The 14767-nt window shown below is 43.8% G+C and overlaps 1 protein-coding gene across 1 annotated transcript in view; it reads left to right on the top strand.

The window, feature by feature from the left end:
* FAM189A1 (family with sequence similarity 189, member A1) overlaps positions 1-14767 on the top strand; it is a 102203-nt gene that overhangs the window by 40499 nt on the left and 46937 nt on the right. Inside the window, exon 3 of the mRNA XM_012642691.1 lies at positions 1212-1346. Coding sequence (XP_012498145.1) covers positions 1212-1346 — 135 coding nt within the window. The remainder of the gene's footprint in view (positions 1-1211; positions 1347-14767) is intronic.

A 14767-nucleotide genomic window follows, 5' to 3' on the forward strand; every position in this document is an offset into this window, starting at 1 on the left:
CCTGGGAAAGTCAAAGCTGAGCCCCTTGCATGAACACCTTCACATTTCTTGGCTCTGCGTATTCAGGAATGGCAGACATTGATACATAGAGGTTTTATAGCATCACCCTTGGCAATACCTTGTATAATGAAAAATCATTTGTTACAGTCATAAATGGTCAATATTTATCTGAAAAATATTTGAAATTTGAGATAGCTGGTGTAAAAGAAATTATTCTTTGTTGAAAAGTAGGGTACCTCCTTGTCTAAGAAAAGTAATTTGTTTCATGTTAGGTGTTATTTTGAATTAAATTATATAGATTTTACAAATTTTCTTTTTTAGTAATTTTATATCTAGGACTTACTTATGTTTTATGTATTTATTTTTAGAGGTGGGGTCTCACTATGTTGCCCAGGCTGGTCTCAAACTCCTGGGCTCTAGCAATCTCTTGCCTCAGCCTCCAAAGTAGCTGGGACTACAGGCAGCACACCACTGCACCGCTAAGATTTTTATTTTTCTTAAATCCACTTTCCCTTCAAGCACTGGGAACTCTGTTCTCTCCCCTGTCATTGAGATGCTCACATTCTCTGTCTAATGCTGCTTTTTTAAATACTTGAAATGCATTTCTTTCTTTCCATGGTTTTCAATTTTCCAAGCTGTTTTTATTTATTCAGCATTTATTGAACACCTACAACTTATGGGCTTTATCAACATTGTGATTGGAAGATAAAATAAGGCTCCAGTAGCAGTGGGTGCCGGAAACCAGACGAAGCCTCAAGTATGGAGCTAGAGTTGGGTCTGGATGGATGAGCAGGAGTTTCCTAGGCCAGGAAGTGAGACAGGAAATTTCTGACCACGGGAGGAGAATGGGCTGAGGCACAGAGCTATGACATGTCTCCAGCGTAAATCAATATGAGTGACCTTCAGTTTATTGACTTTTGTCTCATTCTAATCCCTCTGCAGTTTTCTGTAACTTATAGCTCAGGTTCGTTCAAATGTACTTTTTCTTTTTTTATTCCTTGCTTACAAAATAGAAATTTGAAGTAATTCCTGATGGTGTTCTTCATGGCCTGGGGCAATGGAAATTGTTTTTGCTTCATTACTTAAAGATAACTGAAGCAGGGTGCTTTGAACTGAGCCATTTTCATGTGTTCTTAATTGTGTGACTCGCGCGTACCCGCAGGGCCGACTGTCGTGTTAACGGTGAGGTCTGTCTGTGTTCCTCTGTCTAGATTAAGTTTGACAGTGTGGAGGTGTGTGTCTGCTGTGAGCTGCAGCACCAGTCGACCGGCTGCAGCAACCTCGGGGAGACGCTGAAGCTGAACCCGCTGCAGGAGAACTGCAACGCCGTGAGGCTGACCTTAAAGGTGACCCCGCAGGGCGCTGCCTGTGCATGCATGCATTTCACCCCATGCCTTACAGATATTTTAGGAAGACTTAGTAACATATAGATTCCTTTCAGCTCTTAATTTGTCGAGGTGATTTCAATGCAAGGGAGAATATCTTTCCGGAGAACATTTTAAGGGATTATAGATTTTCATTTTGAAGGTGTTACTTTCTGAATCTTGTTTTCCATTTTTACCATTTCATTGTCCTACCTCTGACATATGCAAAGGAGGAAATGAACGGTTGGAAGAGGTCTTTACAAATGATGATGTGATGCTTTCTATTGCTTTTCTGACATTTTTGGCTATTATACCATCAGGGAACAGATGAGTATTTATTTTACTTTTTTAAAAGATATTTGGATAAAAATATCTTACAGTCTTCCATGGCAGTATATTATCATGTAGAGCATCTGATCTTTAAAAAAGTGACATGGGAAAATCAGTTATATTATTCCCTTTTTTTTTCTTCCTACAACTATTTAATTCTGAAAACCAAAATTGACTGCTTAAAAATACATACGAACAATGAACCCAATTCTTCTCTTTCCTTTGAATGAAACTGTGCCAGAACTTTTTGAAAAGATGCATCATGGTCCAAGGAACTCTTAGTTGGTGGTAAAATTTTATTTGTACTATGCAGGGAGCTCTAGCATGTGTCTGGTTAATATAGTATGGGGGGAACTGGAGGCTGCAAAGAGAGCCACCTTGAATCTGGGGAGAAAGGAGGGAAATACTGCCCTCTGGAATCGAGTACCTATGATTAGTCATCCATGAGCGGTCACCCGCTGGCAGACAAGCAGAGATGTATGGAGAGAGAGAATGCACCTAGTCTACATGGTAGGACTGGGCCTGGCTCCCCAGCTTGCATGGAAAAATGAGCCAAGTTCAATGATCCCAGCAGCCCACCGGAGTGACAAATCCAGCAGTGACAAATCCCTGCAACACTGCAAGGCCCATCCAGTCATGCTACTGGATATTTCTTGCTGGCCCACACTACATATGACTACGTCACTATGTCTGGGGACTGCTCAAGGTCATTGCCTAAGGTCTGCCATGGCCTTTCACAGCCCTCCTGGGAGGGGACATGGGCAGCCATTGCTGACTCTGAGATCTCATTCTGACAACTCCTAAATCACCTCTTCAATCTGGGCTTGTTTTCTTTCCATATTTAAAAAATGTAACAAGACAATAGGTTAATTATAATTACAGTGCAATCCTGCACTCCCTGAGAGAGCTGACAAATCCCCAGGAGAATCTTTCAGCTTCAGAAGCCACTTGAGTGGACGCAGTGAGGCCAGTAAGTTGCCTCCCACTCCCTGTTGGTAGGTTGGGGCATTTGGCCTGCTTCACTAAGGCCTTGGAGTTCTCCTTGACACCTTTGCTCAGTGGGACCCAGGATCCCATGTTTGTGACTCTCTAGCCCCTGAGGAGGTGACTGTGACTTGCAAGGTCTTGCTGGTTTTGGAAAAACAACACTATCTCTGAGAATGCAGACTCAGGCCTTGGGTGAGCTGCTAACCTTGCAGCCTCACCTGTATTGACTGTTCTAGTATCACGATGAGCAAACACCGTCCTATGGGGTGCCCAGTGTGAAATAGAGTGTCGAGTACTAAAGTCAAGAAGTTCAAGCAAAGGCTGGGAGTGGAATGGCTCATCGGCATGGTTATTCAGATTGCCCGTGACACTGGAGAGTTAGAGGCAGAAGACAAGACTATACCAAACTTCTTAACAATTAGACGTTGGGACTGCCAGAGCTGGTGGCAGGAGGCTCCAAGAAGGCAGAATTTATGATTGAGGTGAAAGCCAGTGGTCCAGAAGTAGCAGCAGTGGCTTAGGTGTTAGGAGAAGAGGCAGCCTGCCCCATCCCCCAACTGAGGGCCTGTGCCAGGAGCAAAGGCCTTGGGGGGACTGAGTTTCATCTGAGATCAGGAGGACAGGGGACTATTGGAAGCGAGCATCTTGTTGTCCAACTTTGTTTTTTTCCAAAATTATTTTGGCTATCCTAGTCCCTTTGCATTTCCATGTGACTTTTACAATCAGCTTGTCAATTTCCACTGAAATCCTGCTGGGATTTTGATTGAGATTGCGTGGAATCCATACATGACTCTGAAGAGAACTGTCATATTTACGGTATAGCTTTCCATTTATTTAAGTCTCACTTTATTTCATCAGTATTTCTTTTTTTTCATCTGTCTTGTTTAGTTTTCAGTATATATATCTTAACATATTTTATAATATTTATGCTTAAAGTGTTTCACATTGATTGGTGCTATCTTAATGGTACTTTTACATTGTCTCTTATTCATTGCTAGTATGTAGAAATTTGATTTTTATTACTGATCTTGTGTCCTGTGATCTTGCTTAACTCACTTATTAATTCTAGTAGCTCATTTGTAGTTCTTTGGATTTCCTTATGTAGACAATTATGTGATATGCAGAGAGACAATTTTCCATCTTCCATTCTGTATTAGTCAGGGTTCTGTAAAGAAACAGAACCAATAGGATATATGTAGAGATATAGATATATGAGAGGGGATTTATTAGGAGAATTGGCTCACATGATTATGGAGACTGAGAATTCCCATGATGGGCCACTGGCAAGCTGGAGACCCTGGAATGTCGGTAGCACGGCTCAGTCCAAGTTTGAAAGCCTCAGCACCAGGAAGCCAATGGTGTAACTCTCAGTCCAAGGCCAAGGGCCTGAAAACCAGGCATGGGGGCCAGGGGTGTGGTATAAGTCCTAGAGTCCAAAGGCCAGAAAGCCTGGAGTTCTGATGCCCAAGGGTAGGAGAAAAAGAGTGTCTCAGTTCCAGGAGAGAGAGAGAAAGAATTCACCTTTCGTCTGCTTTTTTGTTCTTTCCAGGCCCCCAGCTGATAAAATGGTGCCCACCCCCATTGAGGGCAGATCTTCCCCACTCAGTTTACTGATTCACACATCGGTCTCCTCTAGAAACAGCCTCACAGATACATCCAAAGATAATGCTTTGCCAGTTCCGTAGGTAACCCTTGATCCAGTTAAGTTGGCACCTAAAATTAACCACCACACATTCCAATCTGGATGCCTTTTATTTATTTCCCCTGCCTTGTTGCACTGGCTAGAACCTCCGGTACAGTGTCAGATAGAAGTGGTGAAACAGATATCCTTGCCTTGTTCCTGATTTTAGGGATTGAAGATAATGTTAGCTCTAAGATTGCTGTAGATGTTCATTGTCGGGTCGTAGAAGTTCCCCCTATTCCTAGTTTGCTGAGAATTTTTACCATGAATGGCTGATGAATTTTGCCAAAGTGTTTCTTCTGCATCTGCTTAGATGTTCCCATACTTCCTCTTCTTCATTCTGCTAATGTGGTGAATAGCTTTGATTGACTTTAACTGGTGAGCCAGCCCTACATTCCCAAGATAAACACCACTTGGTCGTTTAGTCCTCAGCTGGGTCAGGCCTACCGATGACCCTGTCAAAGGCTTTCATGGCTGTGGCTGTGTTTTATTCCCAGTATTTCCATCTCATTCTTCCTCATTGCTTCCCTCTCTCTGCCCAGTTACCTGGATAATCTTGCGTATTGTCCACTTTCTCCACCGGAGCAGGTGTCTGACTGCACCTGCCCTGCATGAGTGCTCGTGTCGCTCCTTGGACACTGTCTTTTCATTAGAATTTCAGTTAGTTGGCTACCCTGTGACCTCAGCTGTCTGTCTGGTGGGGTCAACTTAAGTTGGGAATTTGCAGTGTTCATTGTCTTGGTGTTGAAATGGCGGGACAGTGGTAGTTCCAGCTTTCTAAGACGAATCTGGAATCATGTTCCAATTGATTTTATCCCCTAGGTATATAATTCTTGAGGAACATATTTTTTCCCATTAGGGGTTTATAGGTGATGTGCCATTCTCTTTTGCATTGAATATGTATATAGGGAAAAATCTTAAGGTCAGCGTAATACTTTCTCCCTTTTAGGTATGTGGTGTTCATTAATGCTGCTTAAAAATATGTCTAGATCCTCAGCTTCCCCTACATGAAGGTTGTACTTCCTAGTCTCCTCGTGGTTGCCGAGGGCCAGGTGAGCAAAACGTACACGTATCAATTCTACGCTGGAATACGTAGCTGTGTTGCAAGATTCTCCAGAGCTCTCTTTCTCTGGGGCACAGTAACTGGCTGGTTACAGATGGTGGCTGCACCGTCAGCCTGGGTTACTACAGTGAGCAGAGCCCCCTGCAACTTTGCCACATCGGAGGTGTAGCAAGAATGAAAAACAAATTCTCATTGTTTCAACCCACTGAGATTTGGGAGATATTTGTTATGACAGTATAATATAGCCATCCTGTCTGCTACAAGGAAAAATTTATTTTTTGTCCAGATGTCAATAGTATTTTTCATTTATGAAGTTCATTAACTTCACTATGATATGCCTTGATAACGGATCAATGTTTATGAAATTGTACATGATACACAGTGTATTCTTTCAACCTGTGATCTTGAATCTAGCTTATTTCAGGTAAGTTTTCTGGAACTGTATATTTGGATTTTTTTCTGTTCTGTTTTAGGACAGCAGTGCATTTCTTGGACCACTTTTATCTATCCTTCAAAACTCTCTTTTTTTTCCTCTGATTTTTTAAACTCTTCCTTTTCTACCTCATTTTTCTCAGTTTTTGTAAAGCCTCTCTTCCTAGCTGTTTTCTGCAGTATTATTAATACCTTTTTGCTCTGCTTTCGATGTGGTGTTGAGTTTTGACAGCTCCCTTCTCAACTGTGTCTTTGTCATTATCATTTTTTCCTCGAGCCCTTGTTCTCTGCTTTTAGCTCTTAGATTACAGCAGCCTTCTTCTCTGCTTGGTCACAGTTTTCACCCGTAGATGTCTCTGGCTAGTTAATTACAGCAGTGCTTTCAATGTATTTTATATCTTTCTTAGATCTCTTTTCTGAGGTATATAGATACTTCAAAGCACTAAGGCAGATTCCTAACCCTTAAATGCGAACCCAAGCATTACACTCTATTTAAATAGGCTTTAGCTTAATTAAGATCTTGTACTTCCTTCTCATAATTATAGATCCTTCCTCCTCTGAGAGCCATGTGCCACATTATGTGGCTTTCTCATAATTAGAGTTGCAGTCACTTTTAATATAATCATTACTCTTGAAAAGTCATTCGAGCCAAGCTGTGCCTGATAACTTTCCCTGCAGTAAAAGGGTCTCTTCCACAGGGACCTGGTGTTACTTCCCCAGGGTTAAAACTCTTGGCCACCAGAACAAACATGGGTGGTAGGAAATGGAGTCACTCTAGGAAAATGCTGCTTTGTACAGATTTCCACGGGAGCCCCTTCCTATTGCTTGCACAATGTTCTTGACACTTAGCAAAAGAAGGGGTGAAGGGTATTGTTCCTTTGATCAGTTTCCCTCCCTCACTCCTTTTTGGTTAGCAATTAGAGCAGGTTCATTGATCTGATTAGTAACACTCCATGTCTGAATTTCCATATTAAATTATGGATTATCTATACTTAGTCTGTAATGAACTCAGTTTATGCTGGGGAAATCCAATATAATTGGCTTGGGAATCAAAGTGCTTTGATTTTAGCTGTGTTTGAATTAACTGATACTGACTTAATGAGATTTGTCTAAGTACTTACTGTTGGGCCACCCACTTCTCTCCATCCCTCCACCACCCTCTGCTACCTGGAAGGTTATACAGGCACAATCCATCATTGGAGAAAACAGCAGAAACCAATCTTCTTCATGACTGATGAGGCATAAATTTGGAATCTAGAAGATGATGCAGATGTTACTTCACTCATCCCTCAGATTGCCTGTTGTTGGTTTGGAGGCCCCAAACCCCTCGTTCTCTTTTCTGCCCTTCCTAACTGCCCCCACTCCTAGATTCTCTGGTTCTTTAGCAGAGAATCCCTGGGGCAAACAAGGCTCTCCCTTGAAGATATTGATAATCTCTTAAACGCAACACCTCATGCCATGATAAAATTTTCTGCTCTACCATTATGAGGTGAGGACGGGGCAGGGCAAAGGGCATGGATGGGACCTGGAACTTCACAGCATCACGCAGGGATTCATAGAACTGTAGAGCTAGAGGGATGGAGCATCCTGTTTTCCAGGCACTAATTGTATGGGTGCAAAGGCTGCAGCCTAGAGGGAGGTCAGGTGGCTCCTCCCAGGTCTCTGAGCAGGTCTGGGTGGTGAGCAGAGCTCCTTTGAGGGTCTCAGCCCTCTAAGACCCACATCCCTATTCCCTGATGATGGGGCCTGCCTGTGGGCATCTCAATATGAATAGTCAAGAAGTAGGGTCTGAAAATTAGGATCTCAGTATCTGTCTTCCCAAAGCCCTTGGCAAGGGTAGGCCAAGGCCACCGAAAGACCAAGTCTGCAGATCCCCATTCCTGATGAAATAAAATCTAGGAATTTGTAAGGTAAGATGACAAAATAAATGCTAAAAGGATAAAATTATGTTTTGGTAGTTTAATGATTGTTTTTGCTAAGTCAAACCCAGCACAAGACTGTGACAAATTTCCCGATCAGTATTAACTGAATTTTTTAAAAGTCACAAAAATCGTAATTGCTAACTGGTGGAATATGCTTCATCATCTGCTGCTGCTCTATCTATCCCAACTTTAATTCTTTGCTGTGTTCATATATTCAAGAATGTCATTATGACTTTATTATAGTGACCTAATTCTAAGTCAAATCAGAGTTAAAGATCTTTTTTCTTGTTTCACGTACCTGGTTTAATTTACTGAGCCACAATAAACCAAATTGCCCAGAGAAACCTTATCAATGGACAAGGAGATAAAAGTTTCCCAAGAAATCCATCAGTTATTGAGTTTATGTACTTTCTTATCTTAAAGATGCTTTATCTTTGTCTCTAAGAAAGTTAAAAAATAAAAAAGGCAAGACAATTTCCTAAAAAACGTAGAGACCTGAAAAATAAACTCATCATTTAAGTCTTGGGTAAGTCTTGCCCATGCTAAAGAAAGAAAAATAGTTTTGAGAATAAATGAGTGGTTAACATTTTGTGATGAAACTTGTAGCAGTGACTGGCAGTATAACACCATGTGTGCACACACCCCCCACAGGCACACATGCCCACACACTCATGCACACATGCACCCCGCACATACTACATATTCACATGCACGCACACACGTACACACACCCCACGTACACTCACACGCATATCCCTGCTAGAAGTGACCTTTCCATTTTTAGAAGTGGGCAGCTATGGAGTGTGACAGAGGTACCATATCTTCATGTGGCTTTCTTCTCACTCCTGGGTTGCTAAGAGGGACACTAATGGATCCCTCTGGGCAGGTGGGATGTGGTCAGAGAAGAGAAGTGTGACAAATTTCTGCTACCCCCTTACAATAGCACCCATGCGTCCCACGTAAGGGAGCATCTAGAAATCTTGGGCTCTCTGACCACTGAACACAATTCAGCCCGGGCAAGGCTGTTGCCCTCCTGACTGTGGAAGGGTGCCTACTGTGTCCCCGAATAGCATCTCCGTCTCTGGTTTCCAGCATTACCAAAAGCTTGCCCCCCGCCCTCTTAACGTAGTGGTATCTACTTTCCCCTGTGTGGTTGAGATGCTGAGTTTGGTCGGATGTCTGTACTCACAAATCATTTCGCATCGGTGTAGTCACCCACCCTTTGGAATAGTTGTATGGAGCAGATGTTCCACCAGGGACACTTGTGATTTTCTGTATCTCTTAGCCTAAAACCAGGCCTAGGGTTTTCAGATGTTGAGATGAAAGTATTTTTAGGGATATATTTCTAGCACTTCCATCCTCTTCCAATCTTGGGAAGACTGGTGGGCGGAGCCTCAGCGGGTAGCCTGTGTGGGCAGTCTCGCCGGACTATCTCTTAGCCTTCCTGGTGCCCTCCAGGACTGGTGGGTGGGCTGCAGGTACATGCACCCCACCTTGCAATCAGTAAAGTAAAAGCCAGGCACAGAGTGGGCAGGCTCAGGAGTTACTGTGCTGCCAGTCCCTTGGCCGGTGTCACCTCTGATGGTTTTCCCCCTAGGTCCCCTTGCCTTTCCAGGGAAGATACGTGGCATTATACAGAGATGGGCCACACAGAGCCCTGGCATCTCATGCTCTCCAGCCTGCCCCTCCAAAGCCTGTCTCCTCCCCTGCAGCAGTGTGGTCCTCCCCCAAGGTCACCGCCTGGCCTGGCTGGTTCCCTACACCAGGCCACCTCCAGCATCGCTGGGTGGGGCATGGCAGCTCTCAGGCCACGTCCTCATCTCCTTCGGCTGGCTTTTCCAGCTTCAGCTCTGCTAAGGACAGGAAAAACCGATGTGTTTTTCCTACTCGCACACACCACTCAACACAACACTTCTGACCCCATTCCCCCCACCCCACAGCAAACAGTTCTCCAACAGACACCAGCGGGGTGTCCTATGATTCAGTTCGGTTCCGATGCCATCTACCTGGAGACAGTGTCAGATCCGACAGGTTAAGGACTCACCCTCACAAGCCTGCCCCACTTCAGAGGCCAGTTGCAAGCCCCAAGTTGTCACCTGTGCTTCTGACCAACCAGCTATAAACCGAGAGTCTCATGACCCCCTACTTGGGTGGGATTAATTTGCTAGAGCAGCTCACAGAACTCAGGGAGAGGTTTTACTTAAACATAGTAACAGTTTACTCACTTATTAATAAAGGATATAAGCAACCATGTAGAGGAACAGCCTGATGAAAAGATATATATGGTGAGGTGTAGAAGGGTCCCGGGTGCAGGAGCTTCCATCTCCGTGGAGTTGGGGGGCACCACCCTCTTGGTAGATGGATGTGTTCACTGACCCAGAAGCTTTCCAAACCCCACAGTTCAGGGATTTTGATGTAGGCTTCATAATGTAGGCGTGATTGATTATCAACTCCATGTCTAGCCCTTTTCCCTTCTCTAGAGAATGGGGGTGCTGGGACTGAGAGCGCCACACCTCTCACCATGCGCTCTTCAGGCCTTCAACTGATCAATGAGGCCCACCCAAATTATGGAGGGCAATGCACTTTACTCAAATCCACCCATTTAAACGTTATCTACAAAACACCCTCCCAGAAACACCCAGAATGATGTTTGACCACCTATCAGAGCACCATGGCCCAGTGAAGTTGACACGTAAAATTAACCACCACATCCCCACTGTAGCCTGGTCCCTGGATGGCTCTTCCACATGACTTCCTTCAGCCCCTCTCCACACACCAGCCATTGATGTTAAGATTGCAGATCCAATTAGGTCACTGCTTGGTTTGTGCAAAGACCTCATCTTACAGGCCATACAGAGACCTCACCCCTCTCTGGCCTCAGTTTGTGACATTCTTGCCTTCCTTGCTGCAGCCACACAGGCCCCTGCAGCCTTCAGGACCGCCATAAGGGGTCTCCACACCTTTAGGTCTCAGCACACGGTGCTGTGTCTGGAACACGTCCTCCTTGTCCCCTGGTCCTCAGCTTTCCTCGGACCCTCAGACCAAACCAGGCCAGCCTCATCCTAAGTTCCCACACTTCCTTGTACTTCACGTGAGAGCCATCACAAATTGGGACTATGCATTTGTGTGACTTTTTTATTAATACCTACCTCTTTAGGCTGTGTGCTTGGGGAAGGCAAGAAGGGCATCTCTTTGGCTTACTGTGGCTTACAGTGAGGGGCATGGGATGAGCGCTATGCCGTAACTGGTTTTGAAATCAGTAACATTTTTTAATTCATTCAGCAAAATTTTTGAGCACCTCTTCTGTGCCTGGGTTGGGCACTGGATATACAGAGTTAAAAGGCACAATTCTTCCCTCCAAGTCATGTGGGGGAGAGAGACAAGCAGAACAGACAATTATAGTGCAATGTATTATTTTCACTGCAACAGGAAATTAAATAGAAGTATTTTCAATCCTTCCCTCTGTCCTAAGGGAGAGCCATTATTTTGCAGAGTGCGACGATGGTTACAGTATTAGTTATGCATGGGTGATAGGGGAGGGTTAGCTATGAGAACAGAATTGGTGACATCTAAAAAACTGAGGAAGTGGGAAGATAAGAAAAAATATCTTGGCTTCTATTGCTGAATTATGTCAAACACACAAACACCTCTAGATACCATAGTAATGTGAACACAGATTCTTGGCCACATACACACATATTCTGCCTCTAATCCTAGCTAAAATGACAGAAGACCTGTAAAAATGGGACCCTGCATCACACTGGACATTAAGGGAGGGTATATCAGCCAGTCCTTTCTAGAATGTTCTAGAAATTCTGCTGGACATATTGCATGTAAGACCAGAACAAAGAAGGATAGAGGGGATCAACTTGTAACTCAGCTCTGTGGGGCCTTCTGGGAAGTCCCTGGGAACCATATGACATCTCAAGAGTGTGCATTAATTTTGAAGAGCAAGGATTGATAGGTGTTTGCTGGGCCAGATGTGGGATTGACTGTGGTGCCAAGGGGTAATTTAATTGGGAAGGTGGGTGCTAAAGACCCTCATAATCTCCATCAGCAGCACTGTCATTATTTGAAATGGACAGTGGACATTTTAAAGTCTAATGCAATGTGCTCTGAAAACACAGCTTTAAGATACACGCCCCCATACCCCTTCTTTCCAGATTGCTGCCCCAAAGCTTCTCCCAAGTAGAAGATCTGAAGCCACCACTAAGGAAGGTGCTGCCTTCGGAGTCCTTTGGCTGCTGTGACATGGCAGGATTCAGGGCAGCTTCTTGGGTGAATCTAGGTCTCAGATGGCTGTGCCACATAGATGGACCCCGTCTTCTCCCCCCGATACAGGGTCCCGCAGTCTGGGACATGTTCAGATAAAGGAATCACAAAGAAACAGTCCTTTCCTTCCAGTTTGTAGGATCTTTGCGATGTGAGCACATTGTGGGTTTGAAGATCACAAGAGAGAGTTCTGTCTAGGGTCAGCAACACACTAGTTTGTCCGGGACGCTCCCAGCACAAGTACGAATAGACCCATTTCACTGTACCATCCAAACAGAAACTAAGGGGCTCCAAGAGGGGCTCCATTGCCACGTCTGGGGGGCAAATGCCAGACTGGAGAGAGTACTCTTGATTGACTTCTAAACAAACTGGGGAGGACAGCATGGGGCCCACCCCAGATATTAGAGATTATTTTCAAAACATCTGGTTATTTTCAGGGCTCTACAGCAGTATCTGAATGAGAGAGAGGAGTATTGAGAGGTAAATGTGCAGTATGAGAAAATGTTCAAGAACAGTGAAACGGTGGGCCCATTGGAAGGCATAGAAATGGTGGAAGGGAAAACAAAGGCACAAAATTACTCTGGGTCAAAACTCCTCAACTTGTGTGCTGAAAACACATGCACTTCGTTGCATGTCAGTTATACGTCCGTAAAGCTATCAGAAGTTTTCATAACAGACAAGTGAGTGGATGAAGAAGAAAAAGATAAAAGCTAAGACAAGAAAAGTAGCGAGGGAATCATGCATGAATTCAAAGATTCGTTTAGGCCATTTGATGTGATTTGAAACTCAATAGGCCACTGGGTATAGGAACTTGAGGGGGGAATAATATAATCACGGGAAAGCTGAACAAAATTGTCCTCAGTGGCTTCATATTCCAAGGCCGTAGGGGAGACGGCCGAGATGAGAGGGGCCGTGGCCAGAGCGTCCCATGCCTTCCCAGGGCAGGAGTAAAACCTAATGGTGTTATTTTGCACTGGTCCCGGGTCAGTGTCTCTGCGTAGCCATCCTTTGTGAACCGGTTTACACAGCCCGTTTAAATCCATCATGCTGTTTTCTCCACGACTGCTTCAGCCCCTTCAGGGTCAGTGAGGAGGACTTTATTATTTACATTTTAGAGCTGAGACAGTGGAGGCTCCGGAATGTGCAGGGACGGAGCTGCAGCCTCGTGGTGGTGGCAGAGCCAGATTTCTGTCTTCTGTGCCAGATCCAATGCTTCCCGCACTGCCAGCGTGATCTGCATAGTGGGAGACAGAGACGTGGCAGTGCCTGAACAATCATGGCAGACCAGGGGATGGCCAAGGACTCATTTCTGTGCAAATGACCAGAGACACCCTCAGCAGGTCCCTGTTCTGAGCATCTGCTGGCACATCTGAAAGTTGACCTCTCCACCCTTAAAAAGTTACTAGCTAGTTCAACGTATAGAAAGATGGGAGAATAATATAATAAATACCTCCCAGATTTGTCCAATCTTACTATGTGTACAATATTTGCTTCTAACCTTTTTCCTTAAATAATAAATACATTATTATATATTATTACAGACCTAGCTGAGGCACCCCCAGCATGGCCCTTGCTCCCTTCCTCTGTCTGAAATTAGAGATTTCCCAGAGGCAGCCACTGTCTTCAGGTTAGTTTTTGCCATTCTTCTGCGTGGGAATTCATTCATTCCCTAAAATTTCACGTAAAAGTTGACACAATTAGTATCATGGGCAAATTTCTATTTTCACCCACCATGATGTTTTTGATATTTATCCATGTAGATATGGGTTGCTTTAATTCTGTCTTTGTAACTTCTATGTAGTTTTGCGTTGTATGAACATTCCACACTTTGCTCATCCATCTCATACTCATAGACATTGAGTTGTTTCCGATTTCTCACTATTCTAACAGTACTAGAATGAATAGTCACGTGCACCCGAAGGCATGTGCACAGGTGTTAGATTTTCTCTAGCGTGCATGCTTGTCAGGTCATAAGGGAAGTGCATCTGTAGGACTTTTGTCATTGTTCTCCCAGCAACTGCAGTGACTCACATTCTCACCGGCCCATGGAAGAGGTGCCCTTGCTTCTTGATGTCGTCAGACTTCATGTCTAGTGGCTCTTTGTCATTCTCATCTGAGAATCGCCTGTTTTGTCTGTCTTCCTGTTGGGTTATTTGTTCTTTATTCTAAATGATTGGCCTTTATCATAAAAATCGTGTCACAGTCTGTGACTCCTCACTCAGTGTTGTTCTGGGTGTCATTTGCAATAGAGAAGTTTTCAGTTTTAATGCAAGCAAATTCATTTCCCTCAAGATATGGCCTTTTAGAGTTGCATTTTTTTAAGAAATATTTTTCCATCCTAAGGTCATAAAAACTTTCTGTATTTTTTTCTGTAAGTTTTAAAACTTTGCTTTTCACTTTGAGCTCAGTAATCCCTCTGAGGTTTAATTTCGTATCTGTTGTGAGATATGGATCTAATTCTGTTTTATTTTTTGTATATAGATAATCATCAGTTATTACAATTATTACAGCACCAATCTGTGTTTCTGTAATTGAGGATGTCTATTTCTCAGGTCTCTCTCTCTCTTTTTTTTTCATTAATCTGGCTTGTGTCTTTGCCATTACCATGTTACATTAAATACTGGTTCTTTATTGGTCTTGTATTAGGCAGGGTAAGTTCCCACCTTTTCCTTCTTCAGAATTGTCTTGGCTATTCTTGGTTCTTAATGTGCTCTCT

This window comes from Propithecus coquereli, unplaced genomic scaffold (genome assembly GCF_000956105.1).
Source record: "Propithecus coquereli isolate 6110/MARCELLA unplaced genomic scaffold, Pcoq_1.0 Scaffold184, whole genome shotgun sequence".
NCBI lineage: Eukaryota > Metazoa > Chordata > Mammalia > Primates > Indriidae > Propithecus > Propithecus coquereli.